The following is a 21461-nucleotide window of genomic DNA, read 5'->3' on the forward strand; positions in this document are numbered from 1 at the left end:
GGGGAAGGAAACCCCCGGGGGGGGGATGGGGGGGGAGGGGGCCCCCAGTTCCCCCCAGTTCCCCCCCCCCACCCCCTACGGGGGGTTTCCACCAGCACACAGCCCAGCCTTTCCGGTGTTGCAAGCTGGTAATTCCCGAGAATCCAGTGGCTGGGCAGGGAGGGGGCACCCCAGTGTCGTGTCCCCCCCCCGGCGGGGGGTCGGAATAGCCCATCCCCCAGCCTTCCCGCAGGACTGGGGGCACTGGTTAAACTGGGAGGAGGAGGGGGGGACACCTCTGTGTGTGTCACTGTCCCGTTCCCCTGTGGGGACAGGGCCTTCCCCCCCCCCCGCCCTGGCCCTCCCACCATCGTGTCTCCGGGGGGGTGCCCGGCCCCGCCCGCCCCCCAGTTTGGGGGGTGCTGGTGACCAGTCTGGGACTGGGACTGGGGGGGGGCGGGGGGCGGGGGAGGGAGGTTGCGCGCCTGCGCAGGGTGGTCGCGCCCGCGCCTGCTCACGCCCCGCCCCGAGCCCCCTCCCCGCGTTCTGATTGGCCCGGGGCGAACCTTTATGCAAATCTCCCCGCGGGAGGGGCGGGGGCGGGGTTTGGAGACGGGAGTGGGCGGGGTTTGTGGGCGAGAAGGGGCGTGGCCACGCGCCGAAGGGGCGGGGCTTTCCCAGCTCCACGTGGGTCCTTATAAGGGTCCCGGCCGATGCCAGCGGCTCAGTCGAGGCGCGTCCCCGCCGTCCCCCCGTGTCCCCCGGGCACCCGTGTCCCCAGGACCACCCGCCGCTTTCCCGGGACACCCCCGCCATGCCACAGAGCCTGCGCCTGCCCGCCCGGCTGGCCCTGCTGTCCCGCTGCCTGTCCGAGCTGGGGGTCCCCCGCCAACCCCCGGTCCCCCCAGCTGCCACCCGGGGTCCCCGGAGCCTGGCCGAGATGCCGGGGCCCAGTCCCGCCGCTTTCCTCTATGACCTCCTCTGCCGTGGGGGCCTGCGGAGGCTGCACGAGCTGCAGGTAATGGGGCGAGGGGGGAACGACCTGATGAGTTCCCCCCCCGGGGCTGGGGACCCAGATCTTGCTCCCCTGGCACTTGGAGGGGACTTGGGGACCTTGCTCCCACCCCCCTGGTGCTTGGAGGGGACAGTGGGATCCTGGTCTGAGTGCCCTGGGGCTTGGAAGGGACAGTGGGACCCCAGTTCTCATCAACCTGGGGCTTGGAGGGGACAAAGGGGGCTCGTCCGGGGGGGACAGGGGGACCCTGTTCCCACCACCCTGGGGCTTGGTCAGGACAGGGGAACCCCAGTGCCACCACTTTGGGGCTTGGAGGGGCTGGAGAGGACCCCAGTCCCACCACCTTGGGCTTGGCGGGGACAGCAGGACCCTGGTTCCACTGCCCTGGGACTTGGAGGGGACAAGGGGCCCCTGGTCTCACCTCCCTGGGGCTTGGTGGGGACAGCAGGACCCTGGTCCAACCGCCCCAGGGCTTGAGGGAAACTGGGAGGACTCCAGTCCCACCGCACTGGGGCTTGAAGGGGAGAAGGGGACCCTGTTCCCACCACCCTGGGACTTTGAGGGGACAGGGGGGACCCCATTCCTTCCACCCTGGGACATGGAGGAGACAAGGGAACCCTGGTCCTGCTGCCCTGGGACTTGGCAGGGACAGGGGGGTCCTCGGTCCCACCTCCCTGGGGCTTGGAGGGGACAAGGGAACCTTGTTCCCACCACCCTGGGGCTTCAAAGGGGTAGTGGGACCCCAGTCCCACCAACCGGGGGCTTGGAGGGAATAGGGGGACCCCGTTCCCACCACTCTGGGGCTTGGTGGGGACAGCAGGATCCTGGTCCTGCTGCCCTGGGGTGCAGAGGAGATGGGGGGGTCCCCGGTCCCACCGCCTTGGGGCTTGGAGGGGATGGGGGGACCCCGATCTCAATCCCTGGGACTTGTTGGGGACAGGGACCAGCCCTGGGCTCTCACCGAGCCACGGCTGCTAATGGTTAACCCCTCACCGGGCACCCAGGCTCCCGGGGTGGGTGGGCAGCAGCACCCAGGACGGGCCCCCAGGGCCACCCACGGGTGGGCGCAGCAGGGCTGAGACCACCGGGACACCAGGACCACCTCACCCCATGCCACAGCCAATTCTTCCCTATTCAGCATCTCCCCGAGGCTCCGGGTCCCTTCTCCGAGGACACCCCAGGGATACCCCGGTGCCATGTCCCCTGTGTCCCCACAGGTGGAGGGCCGTGCCCGCTACGGGCCGGTGTGGAAGGCGAGCTTCGGGCCCATCCTGACGGTGCACGTGGCGGAGGCCGGACTGATCGAGCAGGTCCTGCGGCAGGAGGGTGACTTCCCCGTCCGTTCCCACCTTTCCTCCTGGAAGGATTACCGGGTCTGCCGCGGGCATGCCTGTGGGCTGCTCACTGCGTGAGTGGGGTCTGGGGGCTGCTCATGGGGTCTGGGGGCTGCCCGTGGGGTCTGGGGGCTGTGCAAGGGGGTCTTGGGGCTGCGTACAGGGGTCTAGAGGCTGTGCTTTGGGGTCTGGGGGCTGGGTCTGGGGGTCTGAGAGCTGGATATGGGCATCTGGGGGGCTGCACATGGGGTCTGGGGGCTCCACACAGGGGTCTGGGGGCTGCCCATGGGGGTCTGGGGCTGCACTTGGGGTCTGGGGGCTGGATATGGGCATCTGGGAGCTGGATATGGGCCTCTGGGGGCTGCACTTGGGGATCTGGGGGCTGCATATGGTGTCTGGGGGGCTGTGCACAGGGTCTGGGGGGCTGCATACAGGGGTCTGGGGGCTGCATATAGGGGTTTAGAGGCTGTGCGTGGGGGTCTGGGGGCTGGATCTGGGGGTCTAGGGGCTGCACATGGGGTCTGGGAGCTGGATATGGGGGTCTGGGGGTTGTACAGAAGGTCTGGGGACTGTGCGTGGGGGTCTGGGGGCTGCAGACAGGGCTCCAGGGGCTGTGCGTGGGGTCTGGGGGCTGCGTGGGGGATTTGGGGGGTTGCACAGGGGATCAGAGGATCTGCACAGGGGGGTGGGGGGGGCTGTACACGGAGCCACGGGGCTGCACGTGGGGCTGGGGGCTCCCCCGGGGTCTATGGGGTGTCTGTGCCCCGTGGGGGCTATGGGGGAGAGGTCTCCCTGCCCCATAGAGCTCTCCTGGGATTTATGGGATGTCTGTGCCCCAAGGGGCTCCTGGGGGGGCTATGGGGGGGGTCTCCCTGCCCCATGGGGCTCTCCTGGGGTTTATGGGGTGTCTGTGCCCCCAGGGGCTCCCGGCCCCCCCCCCTCCCCGTGCCCACGCACCCATTCCGGGAAGGGCGTCCTGTGGGGCCGCAGCCGGCGGGGCGGGCACGGGAAGGGCCCGGTGAGACCGGGGTGACTCAGATGTGATTCAGGGCCCCCCCTTCCATCCCTGCCGCTGCCCCCCCCTACCCCACAGCCGCTCCCGAACCCCCCCCCCCCCCCCCAGCCCCCTGCGCAGGATGTGAGTAAGTGTCGGGGGAGAGCCACGGCCCCTGCGTGGGCACGGGGTGCGGAGCCCCGTATCCCCGAATCCCCGTATCCCATCCCGTACCCCCGTACCCCTATGCGCAGCCCCCCCCCAGCTCCAGGCACAGCCCCCCGACCCTGCGCTCTGCCCCCCCAACTCCACGTACAGCCCCCCCAACTCCGCATGCAGCCCCCCCAAACCCTGTGCAAATCCCCCCAGCTCCAGGCAGAGCCCCCCGACTCCGCACTGAGCCCCCCGACTCCGCACTCTGCCCCCCCCAACTCTGCGTGCAGCCCCCTGACCCCATGCAAACCCCCCCAGCCCCGTGCGCAGCCCCCCACCCCTGCGCTCAGCCCCCCCAACTCCACGTGTGGCCCCCCACCTCCGCGTGCAGCCCCCCAACTCCGCGCAAACCCCCCCCCAGCTCTGTGCAGAGCCCCCCCGACCCTGCGCTCTGCCCCCCCAACACCACGGGCAGCCCCCCCACCTCCGCGTGCAGCCCCCCAGCTCCCTGCCGAGCCCCCCCAAACCTCTGCACAGCCCCCCCCCCCAACTCCATATGCACCCCCAGACCCCGCGCACAGCCCCCCCGACCCTGTCCTCAGCCCCTCACCCCCCCCGCACAGCCCCCAGCCCCCCCCAAAGGCTGCCCGTGGGCACCCACTCGTGGGCACCGGGGACGTGCACGGACCTGTTGGCACCCGCGGGTGCCCACGCTTGCACCCAGGGTGTGCCAGCTTCTTCCTTTTTGGGGGGGCCCCATTCCCCCCCCCCCCCAACCCCGTGTCCCCACGCGTCACCCGTGTCCCCGTTCCCGCAGGGAAGGCGAGGAGTGGCAGCGGTTGCGCCGGCTGCTGGGGCGGCTGCTGCTGCGGCCGCGGGCGGTCGAGGGGTACGCGGGGCCGGTGGCCGACGTGGTGGGCGACCTGCTGCGGCGGCTGCAGCGCCAGCGCGACCGTCACCCCCAGCACCTCGTCCCCGACCTCGCCGCCGAGTTCTACAAGTTCGGCTTGGAAGGTGAGCGGCGGTGGGGAGGGGGGACACTGGGGCTCCCCGTGTCCCCATGGTTCCTTTATCCTCCAGGGTGTCCCATGTCCCCGTGACTTTTTGCGTGTCCCCCCTGGGGTCTCCTCGTGTCCCTCCCGGGGCTCCCCGTGTCCCCCAGGACCTGCCGTGTCCCCGTTGGTTCCAGTATCCTCCAGGGTCCCCCCAGGGCTCCCCGTGTCTCTCAGGGGCTTCCCACGTCCCTGGGGGCATCCCGTGTCCCCCAGGGATTCCCCGTGTCCCCCACGGCACCCCATGTCCCCGGGGCACCCTCTGTCCCCCGATGTCCCCAAGGACTCTTGTGTCGTCCCCCCCAGGGTTCCCCGTGTTGCTCCTCGTGTTCCCCAAGGTCCCCCATGTCCCCGAGGTGGCCCTTGTCCCCACCATGTCCCCAGGGGCTCCCGTGTCCCCCAGGGCTCCTCATGGTGCTCCCCAAGGTGCCCCTTGTCCTGAGGGTGCCCCCTGTCCCCACCATGTCCCCAAGGACCCCAGTGTCTCCAAGGGCTCCCCATGTTGCTCCTCATGTTCCCCAAGGTCCTCCATGTCCCCACCCCATCCCCAAGGACTCCAGTGTCCCCAGGGGCTCCCCATGTTCTCTGTGGTGCTCCATGTCCCCAGGGTGGCCCTTGTCCCCATCCCCACCACGTCCCCCAGGGCTCCTGATGTCCCCCATGGTGCTCCCGTGGTCTCCAAGGTGCCCCCTGTCCCCACCACGTCCCCAAGGACCCCAGTGCCTCCAAGGGCTCCCCATGGTGCTCCTCATGTTCCGCCAAGGTTCCCCACGTCCCCAGGGCTCCCCGTGTCCCCTGGCTCACCCCCTTCCCCCCCCGCCAGGCATCTCCTCCGTCCTTTTCGCCTCCCGCCTGGGCTGCCTGGAGCAGGAGGTGCCGCGGGACACGGAGACCTTCATCCGCTCCATCAACACCATGTTCGTCATGACGCTGCTCACCATGGCCATGCCCAAACCCCTCCACCGCCTCTTCCCCAAACCCTGGCGGACCTTCTGCGAAGCCTGGGACTACATGTTCGCCTTCGGTGAGGGGACACCGAGGGGGACACCGGGACGGCTGAGCTCCCTCCGCCACGGTGACGCTCACCGGGGCTTCGTCCTCTCCAGCCAAGGGTCACATCGACCGGCGCGTGGCCGAGGCGGCCGAGCACGGGGAACCGGCAGAGCAGATGTGTCTCACCGACCACCTGGTGCGGGAGAAGGTCCCCATGAAGACCATCTACGGCAACGTCACCGAGCTGCTGCTGGCCGGGGTGGACACGGTGAGGAGGGGACGTGGGGTGGCGTCTCCATCTCCGCGGGGTCCCGCTGATGCCACCGCCACCCCCCCGCAGATCTCCAGCACCCTGTCGTGGAGCCTGTACGAGCTGGCGCGGCACCCCGGGGTGCAGGCGGCGCTGCACCGGGAGCTGGCGGCGGCGTTGGGCACCGGCTGCAGCCCCTCGGCCACCGCGCTGGGCAAGGTGCCTCTGCTGAGGGCCGTGGTGAAGGAGACCCTGAGGTGGGGACGGGGACACGGGGACGGGGACGAGGATGGGACAGGGCTGGGGACGAGGATGAGGATGGGGACAAGGAGAGGGATGAAGATGGGGACGGGAATGGTGGTGGGGATGGGGACAGGGATGGGGATGGGGATGAGGATGAGGATGGGGACAGGAATGGCAGTGGGGATGGGACAGGGAGAGGGATGAAGATGGGGACAAGGAGGGGGATGAGGATGGGGACAAGGAGAGGGATGAAGATGGGGATGGGAATGGCGGTGGGGATGGGACAGGGTGGGGATGAGGATGGGGACAAGGAGGGGGGATGAGGATGGGGACAAGGAGAGGGATGAAGATGGGGATGGGAATGGCGGTGGGGATGGGACAGGGTGGGGATGAGGATGGGGACAAGGAGAGGGATGAAGATGGGGATGGGAATGGCGGTGGGGATGGGACATGGGTGGGGATGGGGACAAGGAGGGGGGATGAGGATGGGGACAAGGAGAGGGATGAAGATGGGGATGGGAATGGCGGTGGGGATGGGACATGGGTGGGGATGGGGATGGGGACAAGGAGGGGGGATGAGGATGGGGACAAGCACAAGGATGAAGATGAAGGTGGGGATAGGTACAAGGACAGGGATGAAGATGAAGATGGGGATAGGTACAAGGACAGGGATGAAGATGAAGGTGGAGATGGGGATGAAGATGGAGATGGGGACAAGGACAGGGATGAAGAGGGGGACAGGAAGGTGGTGGGGATGGGCCAGAGATGGGGATGGGGATGGGGATGGGGTGAGGATGGGGACAAGAACAGGGATGAAGGTGGAGATGGGGATGAAAATGGGGACAAGGACAGGGATGAAGATGGGGATGGGGATGAAGATGGGGCCAGGGATGGCGGTGAGGATGGGGATGGTGGTGGGGATGAAGACGGGAGAGGGACAGGGATGGGGACAAGAACAGGGATGGAGATAAAGACAGGGATGGGGACGAGGACAGGGATGGGGACGGCCTCGGTGACCGCACCCCCCCGGCCCCCCCCAGGCTCTACCCCGTCATCCCCGCCAACGCCCGCGTCGTCCCCGACCGCGACATCCGCGTCGGCGACTACCTGGTGCCCCGCAAGGTGAGCTCCGACTGTCACCGCTCCCCCCGCCCCCGTCCCCGGTGGGTCCCCACTCACCCCCGTGTCGTGTCTCCCCCCCCCCCCCCCCCCAGACCCTCATCACCCTCTGCCACTACGCCACCTCCCGGGACGCTCGCCTCTTCCCGGCTCCCGATTCTTTCCGACCGGAACGCTGGTTGTGCCGCGACGCCTCCCGTCACCCCTTCGCCTCCCTGCCCTTCGGCGTCGGCAAACGCAGCTGCGTCGGCCGGCGTCTGGCCGAGCTGGAGATCCACCTGGCGCTGGCGCAGGTGAGAGCCACCCCCTTGTCCCCAGTTGTCCCCAATTGTCCCCGGTTGTCCCCAACATCCCTCACCGCTATCCCCGCTCCGGCTTTCAGATCCTGCTGCGCTTCGAGGTGCGGCCGGAGCCCGGCGGTGGCCGCGTCCGCCCCATGACCCGCACCCTGCTCGTCCCCGAGGCCACCATCAACCTCCAGTTCCTCAGCCGATGAGTGGGGACCGACGAGGGACACGCGGGCGGGCGGGTGGCCCCCCACCCCGACGCCGGCGGTGACCCCGACGCCGGCGGTGGCACCGACGCCGGCGGTGATCCCGACGCCGGCGGTGTCACCAACCCTGGCGGTGACCCCAACGCCGGCGGTGACCCTGACACCGGTGGTGTCACCAACCCTGGTGGTGACCCCAACGCCGGTGGTGACCCTGACACTGGTGGTGACCTTGACACCGGTGGTGTGTGTCCCCCCCCCCAGCGGTGGCACCGACCCCGGCGGTGTCCCTGATGCCAGCGGTGTCCCCAAACCCGGCGGCGGCGTCCCCCACCCTGGTGGTCACCCCGACCCCATGGTGGCCCTAACCCTGGCGGTGTCCCCCCCCACGCCAGTGGTGACCCCTGACCCTGGCGGTGTCCCCCACCCTGGCGGTGTCCTTCCCCCCCCCCCAGGCCCGTGGGTGCCGTTTATGGCTCCACCGGGTTATTTAACGGTTTATTTATTGGTTAATAAAGGGGTTTTTTGGGGTGTCTGGGTGCCGGGGTGCTCCCTGCCCCCCCCGCCACCACCAGCTTTTCGGAGTGACTCAGCTCCCACCGCACACCCCCCCCCCTCACCCCCCCCAGGTGCACCGTGGGGTGCTGGTGGGTGGGTGCGTGCCCCGACGTGCCGGCGGCACCCAGGGGTGACGTGGCCCCACAGCTGCCGGGCGGCTCCGGCGCGGCTCAGGGTGGGGGCACAGCACGGCCCCCCCCCCAGCTGAGGTGGGTGGACACTGTGGGGGACACACACAAGTGTCCTGAGTGGGGTCCCAGCACCAAAGCGATGCCACCGGCCAGGCCCTGTGTGTCGTCGTCCCCCGGCCTCCGCCCAAGTGGCTGTGTCACCCCCCCCCCCCGTGACGCTGCTGTCACCCCCCCGTGACCCTCCTGTCCCCCCCCGTGACCCTCCTGTCACCCCCTTGTGACCCCCCTGTCACCACCACCCCCCCCCCAGCACCCCGGTGTGGTCACGGGAGGGTTAATGCAAGGGGGTGGGGGGGTGTCACTGTCCCACGTGGGGACGGGGCTGACGTCACCACGGGGGACTCTGGACCCTCGTGGGGCCCCTGGCGCAGCCGAGCGTGGTGACACCGGCCCGGGGGGGGACACACCGCGCCGACCCTCCCCCCCCCCCCCCCGTGGGGCACCCATGGGACCCCACGAGCGGGGCTGGGGGCAGCGTGGGGAAGCGGGTGGGGGGATTCCCCACGCGTGTCCCCATACCCGGGGGTGCCCCACGCACCACCCCCCCCCCCGGCAGTCCCGTGTCCATCCCCGGGAGGGGGTGTGTGTGTGTTTCCCCGGAGGGGGGAGGGGCGCACACGTGTCCCCGTGGGTCCCGTCTCGGCACACGCGTGTCCCTCCCACCCTTGGCCGCCAGGGGGCGCTGCGCTGGCCGCGGGGGGGGGGGAGAGACACGCGGGTTCGAGGCCAGCCTGGCGGGGGGGGGGGGCGGGGGGGGGATGGGGATGATGATCCGCACCCCCACCCCGCCTCCCCCCACCCCCCGGGAGGGACCCAGCCGTCCCAACGCCCCTCCCCCCACCAGGGGGACACCCCCCACCCTTGGCCTGCCCGCCCCTCCCCCCCCCCCCCCCCAGGGAGCGACCCCGGCGCGTGGGGCTGCCACCCCCCCCCCCTCGGGGGGGGGGGGAGGGGAATGGAGCAGTCCGAGTCCCACCCCCCCCCCTCCACTACCGGCCCTTCCGGCCGGCCCGTCTCGCTGGTTCCGGTCCTCCAGCCCCGCCCCTCCCGGCCCCCCCCCCTCCCCCCCGGCCCCCCCAAGCCCGGCCGAGTCCCGCGCGCGCCGCCCGGTGAGTCCCGGTTCCCCCCCCCCCCCCCCCCCGCCGCCACGCGCGAGTCTCGGCCACGCGGGGGCCCCTCCCCCCCCACTTTGCACCCCCTTCTTCCCCCCCCCCCGGGGGGGGGGGTGTCTCTGTCCCCTTCCACGCGTGTCAGTGGGGGAGGGGGCGGCGCTGGGGGTCGGGGGGGGGGGGGGCTGGTTGGGGGGGGCGGGTGCTGAGTTGGGGGGGCTGGGGGCCAGTTTGGGGGGGCTGGGGGCTGAGTTGGGGGGTTTGGGGGGGGTGGGGGCTGAATGGGGGGGGGCTTAGGGGTGTTGGGTGCTGGTCGAGGGTGCTGGGGGCCAGTTGGGGGGGGCTGGGTGCTGAATGGGGGGGCTGGTTGGGGGGCGTTGGGTGCTGGGTTGGGGGGGCTGGGTGCTGAAGTGGGGGGGGGGCTGGGTGCTGGCCAGGGGGTGCTGGGTGCCAGTTTGGGGGGGCTGGGTGCTGAATTGGGGGGGGGGCTTTGGGGTGCTGGTCGAGGGTGCTGGGGGCCAGTTGGGGGGTGCTGAATTGGGGGGGCTGGGTGCTGGTCAGGGGGTGCTGGGTGCTGAATGGGGGAGGGGGCTGGTTGGGGGGGGTCACGGGGTGCTGGGTGCTCTTGGGGGGTCCTAGAGGTTGTGGGGTGTTGGGGGGTCGCTGGGTGCTCAGTGGGGGTTGGTGCTGGGGGGGGGCTGGTTTGGGGGTCCTATGGGTCATAGGGGGCTGGGTACCAAGGGGTGCCGGGGGGTTTTGGGGTGCTGGGTGCTGGGGGGGCTCGCTGGGGGGGGGGCTGGCAGGTGCCGGGGGGTGTCGGGCACTGGGTGCTGGTTGGCGGGTGCTGGGGGATGTGGGGTACGGGGTCCCAGGGGGTTGTGGGGTGCTGGGGGGGTTGCAGAGTGACGGGGGTCTCGCTGTGGGGCTCTGGGTGCTGGTGGGTGTGGGGCGCTGGGTGCCAGGGGGAGTGGGGTGCAGGGTGCCAGAGGAATTTGGGGCGCTGGGTGCTGGGGGGATGTGGTGCCGGGGGTCTCGCTGTGGGGTGCTGGGTACTGGGAGTTGTGGGGTGCTGGGAGTTTTGGGGTGCTGGGGGTCTCACAGTGGGGTGCTGGGAGTTGTGGGGTGCTGGGGTCTTGCTGTGGGGTGCTGGGGGGTGTGGGGTGCTGGGGGTCTCACAGTGGGGTGCTGGGAGTTTTGGGGTGCTGGGAGTCTTGCCGTGGGGTGCTGGGAGTTTTGGGGTGCTGGGGGTCTCACAGTGGGGTGCTGGGTGCCAGGGGGTGTGGGGTGCTGGGGGTCTCGCTGTGGGGTGCTGGGAGTTTTGGGGTGCTGGGGGTCTCACAGTGGGGTGCTGGGAGTTGTGGGGTGCTGGGGTCTTGCTGTGGGGTGCTGGGGGGTGTGGGGTGCTGGGGGTCTCGCTGTGGGGTGCTGGGAGTTGTGGGGTGCTGGGGGTCTCACAGTGGGGTGCTGGGAGTTTTGGGGTGCTGGGAGTCTTGCCGTGGGGTGCTGGGAGTTTTGGGGTGCTGGGGGGTCTCACAGTGGGGTGCTGGGAGTTGTGGGGTGCTGGGGTCTTGCTGTGGGGTGCTGGGGGGTGTGGGGTGCTGGGGTCTTGCTGTGGGGTGCTGGGGGGTGTGGGGTGCTGGGGGTCTCGCTGTGGGGTGCTGGGAGTTGTGGGGTGCTGGGGGTCTCACAGTGGGGTGCTGGGAGTTTTGGGGTGCTGGGGGTATCACAGTGGGGTGCTGGGAGTTTTGGGGTGCTGGGGGTCTCGCTGTGGGGTGCTGGGAGTTTTGGGGTGCTGGGGGTCTCACAGTGGGGTGCTGGGAGTTGTGGGGTGCTGGGGTCTTGCTGTGGGGTGCTGGGGGGTGTGGGGTGCTGGGGTCTTGCTGTGGGGTGCTGGGGGGTGTGGGGTGCTGGGGGTCTCGCTGTGGGGTGCTGGGAGTTGTGGGGTGCTGGGGGTCTCACAGTGGGGTGCTGGGAGTTTTGGGGTGCTGGGGGTATCACAGTGGGGTGCTGGGAGTTTTGGGGTGCTGGGAGTCTTGCCGTGGGGTGCTGGGAGTTTTGGGGTGCTGAGGGTCTCGCCATGGGGCGCTGGGTGCCAGGAGCCTCGCTGCGGTGTGCTGGGTGCCGGGGGTGCGCGCGTGGCGCCGGGTGCCGGCGGGAGGGTGCTTGGAGGGTGCCGGCGGGGGGGGGGCGGGGGGGGGTGAGGGGGGGTCCGGCCGTGGGAGCGTCGGGGGTCTCGGCTGACGGGCGAGGCAGGGCCGCGGCAGGATGGCGCAGGAGGGGCGGGCGCAGTACGAGCCGGTGGCGGAGATCGGCGTGGGCGCCTACGGCACCGTCTACAAGGCGCGGGACATGCAGAGCGGCAAATTCGTGGCCCTGAAGAACGTGCGGGTGCAGACGACGGAGAACGGGCTCCCCCTCAGCACCGTCCGCGAGGTGGCCCTGCTCAAGCGCCTCGAGCACTTCGACCACCCCAACATCGTCCGGTGAGACCCGCGGCGCCCACCCACGGCGCCCACCCACGGGGAACGCCGCCGTCTCCCGCTCTGCCGCGTTTGGGGGTTTATAAGGGTTTTTTTTTTTTTTGCGTCATCTCCTGCCCCGTGGTCTCGTTCTGTGGCCGTGGGGTGGGGGACGGAGAACGGGGGCCATCTCCTGCCCCACGGCTGTGGGTTGGGGGGGGCGGGGGTCGTCTCCTGCCTCTTGGCTTCACCCCACAGCTCTGTCCCGTGGCCGTGGGGTGGGGAGAGAGGGGACGGCCGACATCTCCTGCCCCGTGGTCGTACTTGGGGGGCTTTGTGTCATCTCCCGCCCCGTGGTCTTGTCCCGTGGCCATGGGGTTGGGGGACAGGAGGTGGGCGACCATCTCCCATCCTTCCACCTCCTGGGTAGGGGGGCAGGGAGCAGCGATGGGGGTCCCGGGGGAGCCGTGTCCCCCCCCCCCCCCCCGCTGACCCCCTGTCCCCCCTCCCCGTCCCCAGGCTGATGGACGTCTGTGCCACCACGCGGACGGAGCGCGAGACCAAGGTGACGCTGGTCTTCGAGCACGTGGACCAAGACCTGAAGACCTACCTGGACAAGGCGCCTGCGCCCGGGCTGCCCCTAGACACCATCAAGGTGGGGCGGGGGGCCCCGAGGACTTGTGGGGGGGGCCCACGGCATGGGTGGGGGACTCACGCCGGTGCTGTCACCCCCCAGGACTTGATGCGTCAGTTCCTCCGGGGCCTCGACTTCCTCCACTCGAACTGCATCGTGCACCGGGACCTGAAGCCCGAGAACATCCTGGTGACCAGCAGCGGGCAGGTCAAGCTGGCCGACTTCGGCCTGGCCCGCATCTACAGCTGCCAGATGGCCCTGACCCCTGTGGTGCGTGGTTGGGGGGCAGATGTGGGTCCCAGGGGCCGTGGGGCTGGGTGGCAGGAGCTGTGGGTCCCACGTAGGCTCAGATCTGGGTGGCCGTGGGTCCTGGTGGCCATGGATTGGGTTGGCCATGAGCCCAAGGAGCTGTGGGTCCCACGTAGGACCAGATCTGGGTGGCCGTGGGTCCTGGTGGCCATGGATTGGGTTGGCCATGAGCCCAAGGAGCTGTGGGTCCCACGTAGGACCAGATCTGGGTGGCCGTGGGTCCTGGTGGCCATGGATTGGGTTGGCCATGAGCCCAAGGAGCTGTGGGTCCCACGTAGGACCAGATCTGGGTGGCCGTGGGTCCTGGTGGCCATGGATTGGGTTGGCCATGAGCCCAAGGAGCTGTGGGTCCCACGTAGGACTAGATCTGGGTGGCTGTGGGTCCTGGTGGCCATGGATTGGGTTGGCCATGAGCCCAAGGAGCTGTGGGTCCCACGTAGGACCAGATCTGGGTGGCCGTGGGTCCTGGTGGCCATGGATTGGGTTGGCCATGAGCCCAAGGAGCTGTGGGTCCCACGTAGGACCAGATCTGGGTGGCCGTGGGTCCTGGTGGCCATGGATTGGGTTGGCCATGAGCCCAAGGAGCTGTGGGTCCCACGTAGGACCAGATCTGGGTGGCCGTGGGTCAGGTTGGCCATGAGCCCAAGGAGCTGTGGGTCCCAGGTAGGCTCAGATCTGGGTGGCCGTGGGTCCTGGTGGCCATGGATTGGGTTGGCCATGAGCCCAAGGCGCTGTGGGTCCCACGTAGGACCAGATCTGGGTGGCCGTGGGTCCTGGTGGCCATGGATTGGGTTGGCCATGAGCCCAAGGAGCTGTGGGTCCCAGGTAGGCACAGATCTGGGTGGCCGTGGGTCAGGTTGGCTGTAAGTCCAAGGAGCTGTGGGTCCCAGGTAGGCTCAGATCTGGGTGGCTGTTGGTCTTGGTGGCCATGCATTGGGTTGGCCATGAGCCCAAGGAGCCATGGGTCCCAGGTAGGCTCAGGTGTGGGTGGCCGTGGGTCCTGGCGGCCATGGATTGGGTTGGCCAAGACCCCAAGGAGCTGTGGGTCCCAGGTAGGCACAGATCTAGGTGGCCGTGGGTCAGGTTGGCTGTAAATCCAAGGAGCTGTGGGTCTCAGGTAGCATCAGATCTAGCTGGTCGTGGGTCCTGGTGGCCATGGGTCGTGTTGGCCATGACCCCAAGGAGCTGTGGGTCCCAGGTGGGCTCAGTTCCAGGTGGCTGTGGGTTCTGGTAGCCATGGGTTGAGTTGGCCATGACCCCAAGGAACTGTGGGTCCCAGGTAGGCACGGATCTAGGTGGCCATGGGTCAGGCTGGCAATAAATCCAAAGAGCTGTGGGTCCTGGGTGGGCCTAGAACCAGGTGGCCATGGAGCTGGATGGCCATAGGGCTAGGTGTCTGTGGGGCTGGGTGGCTGTTTGTCCTGATGGCCAGAGGTTGGGTTGGCCATGAACCCATGGAGTTTTGGGTCCGAGGTAGGCACAGATGTGGGTTGTTGTGGGTCCTGGTGGCCATGGGTCAGGTTTGGCTGTGAATCCATGCAGTTGTGGGGCTGGGTGGCTCTAGAATTGGGTGGCTACAGATGTGGGTGGCTGTAGGTCCACCCAGATGTTCATGTGGAGGTGAGGTGGGTGGTCCTGGGTCCTGGTGGCTATGGGTCGTGTTGGCCATGAACCCAGGGAACTGTGGGTCCCAGGTAGGCTCAGATCTGGGTTGCTGTGGGTCCTGGTGGCCAGGGGTTGGGTTGGCCGTGAACCCAGGGAGCTGCGGGTCTAGCGTGGCTCTAGAGCAAGTTGGCCGTGGAGGTGGGTGGCCATAGGGCCAGCTGGCTGTGGGGCTGGGTGTCCTGTTGGCCATGGGTTGGGTTAGCCAAGACCCCAAGGAGCCGTGGGTCCCGCGTAGACTCCGATCTGGGTGGCCATGGGTCCTGGTGGCCATGGGTTGGGTTGGCCAAGACCTCAAGGAGCCCTGGGTCCCACATAAGCTCAGATCTGGGTGGCCGTGGGTCCTGGTGGCCATGGGTTGGGTTGGCCAAGACCTCAAGGAGCCGTGGGTCCCGGGTAGGCACAGATCTGGGTGGCCATGGGTCCTGGTGGCCATGGATTGGGTTGGCCAAGACCTCAAGGAGCCGTGGGTCCCGGGTAGGCACAGATCTGGGTGGCCATGGGTCCTGGTGGCCATGGATTGGGTTGGCCAAGACCCCAAGGAGCCCTGGGTCCCACATAAGCTCAGATCTGTGTGGCCGTGGGTCCTGGGGGCTGTGGCTCGCAGATGCCCACAGGTCTGGGTGGCCGTGGGGCTCACGTAGCTGCGAAGCCGGGACGCCGTGGGGCCGGGTGACCCCCGGCTGCCGCAGCCGTGGGTCCGGCTGAGCGGGTGCCGGTGCCGCGGCAGGTGGTGACGTTGTGGTACCGGGCGCCTGAGGTGCTGCTGCAGTCGACCTACGCGACACCCGTGGACATGTGGAGCGTGGGCTGCATCTTCGCCGAGATGTTCCGGAGAAAGTGAGCTGGGGGGGGGGGAACGGGACGTGGAGGGGGGGGTCGTGGCACCAGGGGGTGACACACCGGGGCGGAGGTGGGGGGGCACTCGTGTGGGTCCCCAGGGTGCTGCTGGGAGGGGGATGGTCAGGTTGCCTTTCACCTGGGGGTGCCAGCCGCTGTGGGGGGGGGGTGTCCCTGTGTCCCCCCACTCTGGTGACATCGCTGTGTGTCATTGCCCCCCCCCTCAGGCCACTTTTCTGTGGTAACTCGGAAGCCGACCAGCTGGGCAAGATTTTTGAGTAAGTTTTGGGGAGGGGGGGCTGGGGGTCCCAAGGTGGGGGCTGTTGGTGGGGTGGGTGTTTTGGGGGAGCTGGGGGTCCGGGGGGGGGGTGGTTGGAGGGAGCTGGGGGTCTTGGGGTGAGGGGGGGGGGCAGGTTGGGGGGAGCTGGGGGTCCTGGGGTGGGGAAAGGGGGTCCTGATTTGGGGGGGAGGCTGGGGACAAGGTGGGGCTGTTGGGGGGTAGTTTTGGGGGACCTGGGACAGGTCCTGGGGTCCCAGGGTGGGGTGGGTGTTTGGGGGGGGGGTGGTGGTGTCCCCCAGCCCTAACCCTGGTGTATTGTGTGTGTCGTCATTCCCCCCCCCCAGCATGATCGGGCTCCCCGTGGAGGACGACTGGCCGCTGGACGTGGCTCTGCCCCGCTGCGCCTTCCCTGCCCGGCCCCCCCAGCCCATCGAGGGCTTCGTCCCCGAGATGGAGCCGCTGGGGACCCAGCTGCTGCTGGTGAGACTGGGGGGGGGGGGGGAACAACACCGAGGGGGGGACACACACGACACACACAGGGGACAGGGGACACAGTCAGGGACACAAAGAGCCCTGGGGGGGACAACACGGGGGGTGACGGGACCCACGTCACACCCTGAGCTCTGCGGGTGCATGGGGGGGGGGTGATGATGATGACCCCCCCAGGTGTCCCCTGAGGGTGTCCCCGTGTCCCCCCCCCCACAGGAGATGCTGACCTTCAACCCCTACAAGCGGATCTCAGCCTACAACGCCCTGCGGCATCTCTACCTCCAGGACCGGGGGGCAGGCGAGGGGTAGCAGCCCCCCCCCGGGGGGGCACCCAGGACTGGACTGGGGGGGGGGGGGGTGGGAGGACTTTATTAGGGTGGGTGGGGGGCACCCTGTTGCATCCCCCCCCCGCAGTTATGGACATGGGGAACGGAGCCATCCTCAGCCCCGGGGGTGCGCGAGGGGCTCGCAGGGGGTTTTGCTCCTGCGGAGGGGCTGGGGACCCCCCCACCCTCGCACAAGGAGAGCTGGAGCACCCCCTCATGCAAGCAGGATGTGCCCCCCCCCATCTGACACAGGTGCTGGAGGGAGGTGGGCCCCCCCCACCCCATGCAAGAGGGACATAAGCCCCCCCCTCATCCTCGTGGGAAAAGGATGTAGCCCCCCCATCCTTGTGCAAGCTAGAAGGATGGACCCCCCCATCCTCGTGCGAGAAGGATGTGGCCCCCCCATCCTCGTGCGAGCTGCGTGCAAGGGAAGGTGACAGTTCTCTGCACTGGTGCTCTGCTCGCACGATGGAGCCGGGGGGGGGGGACGGACGATGGGGAACCCTCGTGCAAGGCAGGGGGGACTTGGGGGGGTGCAGGGACTGGCACCCCACTTTTCTGCTAATAAAGGGGTGCGGGCAGTGCCCCAGCCCCCCCACCCACCTCCTCACCCGCCTCTTGTGCGTCATGGAGGGGCGACAATGACAGTTGGGGGGGGGGGGGCACGGGATGGACATGGGGGGGGTTCTGTCCCACAGAGAGCCGGAGCCAGAGTCACTGTAGGGCGTTTATTTGAACTGGGACACGGTGACATCCCTGTGGTGGCGGGGGGGGGGAAATATCTGCCACCCTGCCCCCCCCCTCAGCAGCGTGGGGGGCACTGGGTGCTGTCCCAGGGTCAGGCTCGGGGGTAGTGGTGGGGAAAAAATACCGGGGGGGGGGGCTGCTTGTCCTCTTCCTGGTGTATAAATAACCAGTATGCACCAGTTTGGGGGAGGAATTGGACTGGGATGGGGGGGGAGTGTTGGCTTAGGGGGGGGGCTGTGCTGTGCACTGGAGAGGGGGGGGGATCCTGGCACCCTGTCCCCTCCTGGCACAGGGTTGGGGGGGTGGCCATGGCCCCCCCAGGGGTGACCACCAGCCACCGTCTGTCCTGGGGGGCGGTGGTGGCAGTGGGGGGGGGGACGGGGACCTGCCACGTGCCCAAGGCTTCATGCGGCTGCGGGGCTGGGGGGGGGGGGCGGCCGATCGGCAGCTGGGGGACGTGGCGGGGACTCCCGTGTGTGGTCAGGGGTTGGGGTGGGGGGGGGTCCCACACCCCCCAGCAGGGCCGTGGCCCCCCCCACGGCTATAGGAAGGCGCTGGGGTTGGCCCGGGGGTCTTTCTGGTTGCGGTAGCGCATGGCCAGCCACACTCCCAGGATCTGCAAGAGAAGTGGTGGTGGAGGGGGGGGGTGTGTTGCGGCAACCACCCCCCCCCCCCCCGCAAAGCATGTACGACTCCAATCCGTGCCCCCCCACCCCGTTACCTCCGTGAAGCTGAAGAAGAGCCCGACCCCCCCCAAAATCTTCAGGGCTTCGTCCGAGTGCTGGAGCATCTTCTCGCCGCAGGTCAGGCACTTGGCGTGGGGGTCTTTGCCCAGGAGGGTCTTACACTTCTGTGGGGGGGGTTGTAGAGAGATCGAATGAGTGGCTGGGGGCAGAGGGGTTTTGGGGACCCCCCCCCACCCCAAAACTCACAGCGGGGCAGACGCGGAAGTCAGCCTGGAAGGCGTGGGCGGTGGGGGGGTCCGCGCTGCGGTTGAGCAGCCCGCAGCAGTCCAGCCTTCGCTCCAGCTCCGTCTTCGTCTCGTTGCTCAGGATGGGCCAAGCCGAGCTGAAAAGCCCCTCCTGTGCAGGGTAGGGTGGGGGGCACCAGGTAGAGCACCCCCCCCCCCCAGAAAAAAAAAAAATTAAGCCAATGAACCCCTCTGTCCCCATTGTGTCCCCCCCTTGCCATGGGGACAACCCTCCCAGCGGTGAAGGGTTGGAGGGGACATCCCTACCCCATCCCTGTGCCCACCCTGGGGGGCTGTGGAGCCCCCCCCCCAGGGCCTGTGTGAGGCTGGGGGGGGTTATCAGTGTGCCCCCCCCCCGGGACTCACCTGCCTGCTCCTGTTGATGGCCAGGCAAGAGCAGGAGACGCCAAACTGGAAGACGAAGACGAGGCCCAGGATGATCATGTACTGGGGGGGGGCTGGAGTCAAGGGGGGGGCTGCACAGATGCTTGGGGGGGGGGCAGGGGACAGCAGTGCCCCCCCCCACCTCTGAATGTCACCTTGCTGCCCCCCTGCCAGGGCTCCCACTGCCCATGGAGGGGGGGGAGCAGAGACTGAAGCTCCTCCTGTCCCCAGTGGGGGCACTTCCAGGACCCCACTGTGCCCCCCCCCCGCAAAAAGGGGTACCCAGCCCTCCCACCCCCTCAACCCCCCCCCCCACTATTTCCACAGCAGGGCTAGATCCATGCCAGGGTAACCAGACCCCCAGCCCCCCCCCCCCCCAGTGTCCCCCATGAGGGGGTTTGAGGACACCAGGGCAGAGTTTGGGGACACCACAGGGCAAGGGGGGGGTGTCACATATAACCCCCCCCAAAAATGAAAGGATACGAAGAAGAGCATGACCTGGTGATGGTGGACGGCCCCCACCAGCCCCACGATGGCGATGAGGAGGAGGAAGACGCCGACGGCGATGACTCCGCCGATGAGGTGGATGCTGGAGACGATGCCGAAGCCTTTGCCCCAGGCGGCCACCCCGATCAGCAGCAGCCCCACCAGCTGGGGGGGGGGGGAATTTTGGAGGGGGGGGGGGTGTCATTTGGGGGGACACCCACCCCCAACAACTCGGGGAGGGGCACCCCAGTCTTACTCTGCCTCAGTTTCCCCAGTTGGGTGGTGCTACTGGAGGAACTGGGCTCAGAGGAGGGGGGTGGTTGTTGGGTGATTGGGGGGGGGGGTGTCCCACTGTGTGTCCCCCCCCCAGCCAAGGGCTGTGCTGTCCCCCACCGGTGCTGTCACACCCCCCCCCCCGCCACGTCTTCAAGGTTGGGGTGAGGTCCCCACAGCCATTTTTTTGGGGGGGGATTGGGGACCACAGCCTGGGGGGAGCAGGGGGATGTCCCCAAGGCCGTCCAGAGGGGCACACAGAGCCCGCCCCCCCCCCCCCCAGATCAGAGGGGCTGGGGGCAGCTGAGCCCCCAGAGGTGTCCTGTCCCCCCCCCCGCGCCACTTGGGGTCTGGGGGGGGGGGGGGGGGGACAGGGACATGGACATGTAGGGGGTGACCTTTGACCTCACTCCCCCTTGTGGGTCTCGGGGACCCCCTGCCCCACATCTGGGACCCCCCCCCCGCAGGGCCTGACCCCCCACAACCCCAAACAAACCCCCCCCCAGCCTCACCCTTTTGGAGGGGGGGACGACACCCAATAGTCCCCCCCCCCACCCCCAGACTGGAGACGGGGTACCCAACACCAGCACCCCAAAAGCAGGGGGGACCCCAAATCCCCCCGGAGGGGGGGTAGTCGGGGCACAGCCCCCCCCCCAGCCCCAAATCTTTTGGGGGGGGGGGGGTGTTCCCCCTTGCAGGCCCCAGCTCCCCACCGTCCCCCCCCCCCCGGCCCCGCTCACCACATAGACCACGTTGAGGGCGCAGAGGGCGTTACGGGAACAGGCGAAGCCGCCGCACACCATGATTGGGGGGAGGGGGGCGGTGTGGGGGTCCCGGGGGGGGGACACAGCCCAGCGCACCCCCGGCCGCTCCGGCCCCTTTAAATTCCGACCCCGCTCCCAGCGCCGCACTGCGCCTGCGCGCCCCGCCCACCGCCCCGCGCCTGCGCGCTCGCCCCGCCCCCGCCGGCGTTGCGCATGCGTTGCGGGAGGAAGGAAGGGCGGAAGTGGCCTCCGGGAGGGCGGCGCATGCGCGGAGGCGCCCCCTGAGGCCGCCGCCGGGGTGAATGCCCGGATGGCGGAAGTGGAAAGAGGGGGTGAGGGCCCGGGGACCCCCCCAGGGCCACTGTAGCCCCCCCCCCAGGGTCCCTAGGGCCCCCATAGCTGCACCAGGTGCCCTAGGGACCCCCCAGTGTCCCGTAGGATCCCATAGCCCCCCCAAGTCTCCCATAGCCCTGCTCCAGGTCCCACAGAGGCCCCCAGGTCCCCTGGACACCCTCCCCCCAGGACCCCCCCAGGGCTGCCCAGGACCCCCACAGCCTCCCCGGTTGCCTATAGCCCCCCCAGGTCCCCTGTTAGCCCCCCCATGACCCCCCTAGCCCGCTCAGATTCCCTGCTCCCCCCCCCCTCCAGTTTCCCATGGCTTCCCTAGGACCCCCATAGCCCCCCAGGCCCCCTATAGTCCCCTATACCCCCACCCCCAGATCCCATAGATCTTCTGTAATTCCTCTAGGCTGCCCCCACCATCCGAGACCCCCCCTCGGCTGCCCCATGGCCCCCCACATACCCCTAAGGCACCCTCGTGGCCCCCTATAGCTCCCAGTTGCCTCTGCCCCCCCCGAAACTTCTCCAGCCTCCACTATTGTCCCTCATACCCCCCCCCCAGATCCCCTAGAGCCCCCCAGGACCTCCATGGCCCCCCAGGTTCCCCAAGACCTCCCATAGACCCCCAGCTCACCCATAGCCCCCCCCCCCCCAGGCCCCATAGGCCCCCCAATACTTGCCTCAGGCCCCCCTATACCCCCCCCCCCGGACCCATAGACCTCCTACAGCCCCCCGGGGCTCCCTGACCTCTGTACCCCCCCCCCAATGTCCCCCTATAGCTCCCAGGTGACTCTGCCCCCCCCAAAGCTTCTCCAGTCTGTGCCACAGTCCCCCACAGCCCCCCCCAGGTACCCTGTAGCCCCCCCCCCCAGTCGTCCTAAGCCCTCCCAGGGTTCCCCACAACCTCCCATGTTCCCTATAGACCCCCCCATACCAAAGGGGGGATTTATGGGGTACACGTACCTACCCCCCACCCACCTAGGTTGCCCTGTGGTCTCCCATAGCCCCCCCCCCAGTAC

The 21461-nt window shown here is 69.1% G+C and overlaps 3 protein-coding genes across 4 annotated transcripts; 2 read left to right on the plus strand and 1 right to left on the minus strand.

Annotated features, from left to right (window-relative positions):
• Positions 1-793: 793 nt before the first annotated feature.
• CYP27B1 (cytochrome P450 family 27 subfamily B member 1) lies at positions 794-8067 on the plus strand. The gene is made up of 9 exons (XM_075049863.1): positions 794-997; positions 2212-2402; positions 4293-4489; positions 5351-5551; positions 5634-5788; positions 5861-6027; positions 7054-7135; positions 7228-7425; positions 7515-8067. Exons 1-9 carry the CDS (start codon positions 794-796, stop codon positions 7626-7628), a joined length of 1509 nt encoding a protein of 502 aa, XP_074905964.1. The 3' UTR covers positions 7629-8067.
• A 1324-nt stretch (positions 8068-9391) lies between these two features.
• On the plus strand, positions 9392-17076 carry CDK4 (cyclin dependent kinase 4). Of its 2 annotated transcripts, none has more exons than XM_075049433.1 (8): positions 9392-9480; positions 11745-11963; positions 12459-12594; positions 12676-12843; positions 15275-15384; positions 15612-15662; positions 16009-16144; positions 16370-17076. In XM_075049433.1, exons 2-8 carry the CDS (start codon positions 11746-11748, stop codon positions 16460-16462), a joined length of 912 nt encoding a protein of 303 aa, XP_074905534.1. In that variant the 5' UTR covers positions 9392-9480; position 11745; the 3' UTR covers positions 16463-17076. The 2 variants fall into 2 exon arrangements, with proteins under 2 accessions (XP_074905534.1, XP_074905533.1); XM_075049432.1 differs by having other exon boundaries at positions 9414-9480; positions 11734-11963.
• A 117-nt stretch (positions 17077-17193) lies between these two features.
• TSPAN31 (tetraspanin 31) lies at positions 17194-20251 on the minus strand. The gene is made up of 6 exons (XM_075049435.1): positions 20080-20251; positions 19064-19231; positions 18563-18643; positions 18159-18308; positions 17948-18076; positions 17194-17842 (listed from the first exon to the last, which is right to left on the minus strand). The coding sequence occupies exons 1-6, from the start codon at positions 20140-20142 to the stop codon at positions 17768-17770; spliced, it is 666 nt and encodes a 221-aa protein (XP_074905536.1). The 5' UTR covers positions 20143-20251; the 3' UTR covers positions 17194-17767.
• Positions 20252-21461: the final 1210 nt, after the last annotated feature.

The sequence above is a fragment of the Buteo buteo genome, chromosome 17 (assembly GCF_964188355.1).
Source record: "Buteo buteo chromosome 17, bButBut1.hap1.1, whole genome shotgun sequence".
Taxonomy (NCBI): Eukaryota; Metazoa; Chordata; class Aves; order Accipitriformes; family Accipitridae; genus Buteo; species Buteo buteo.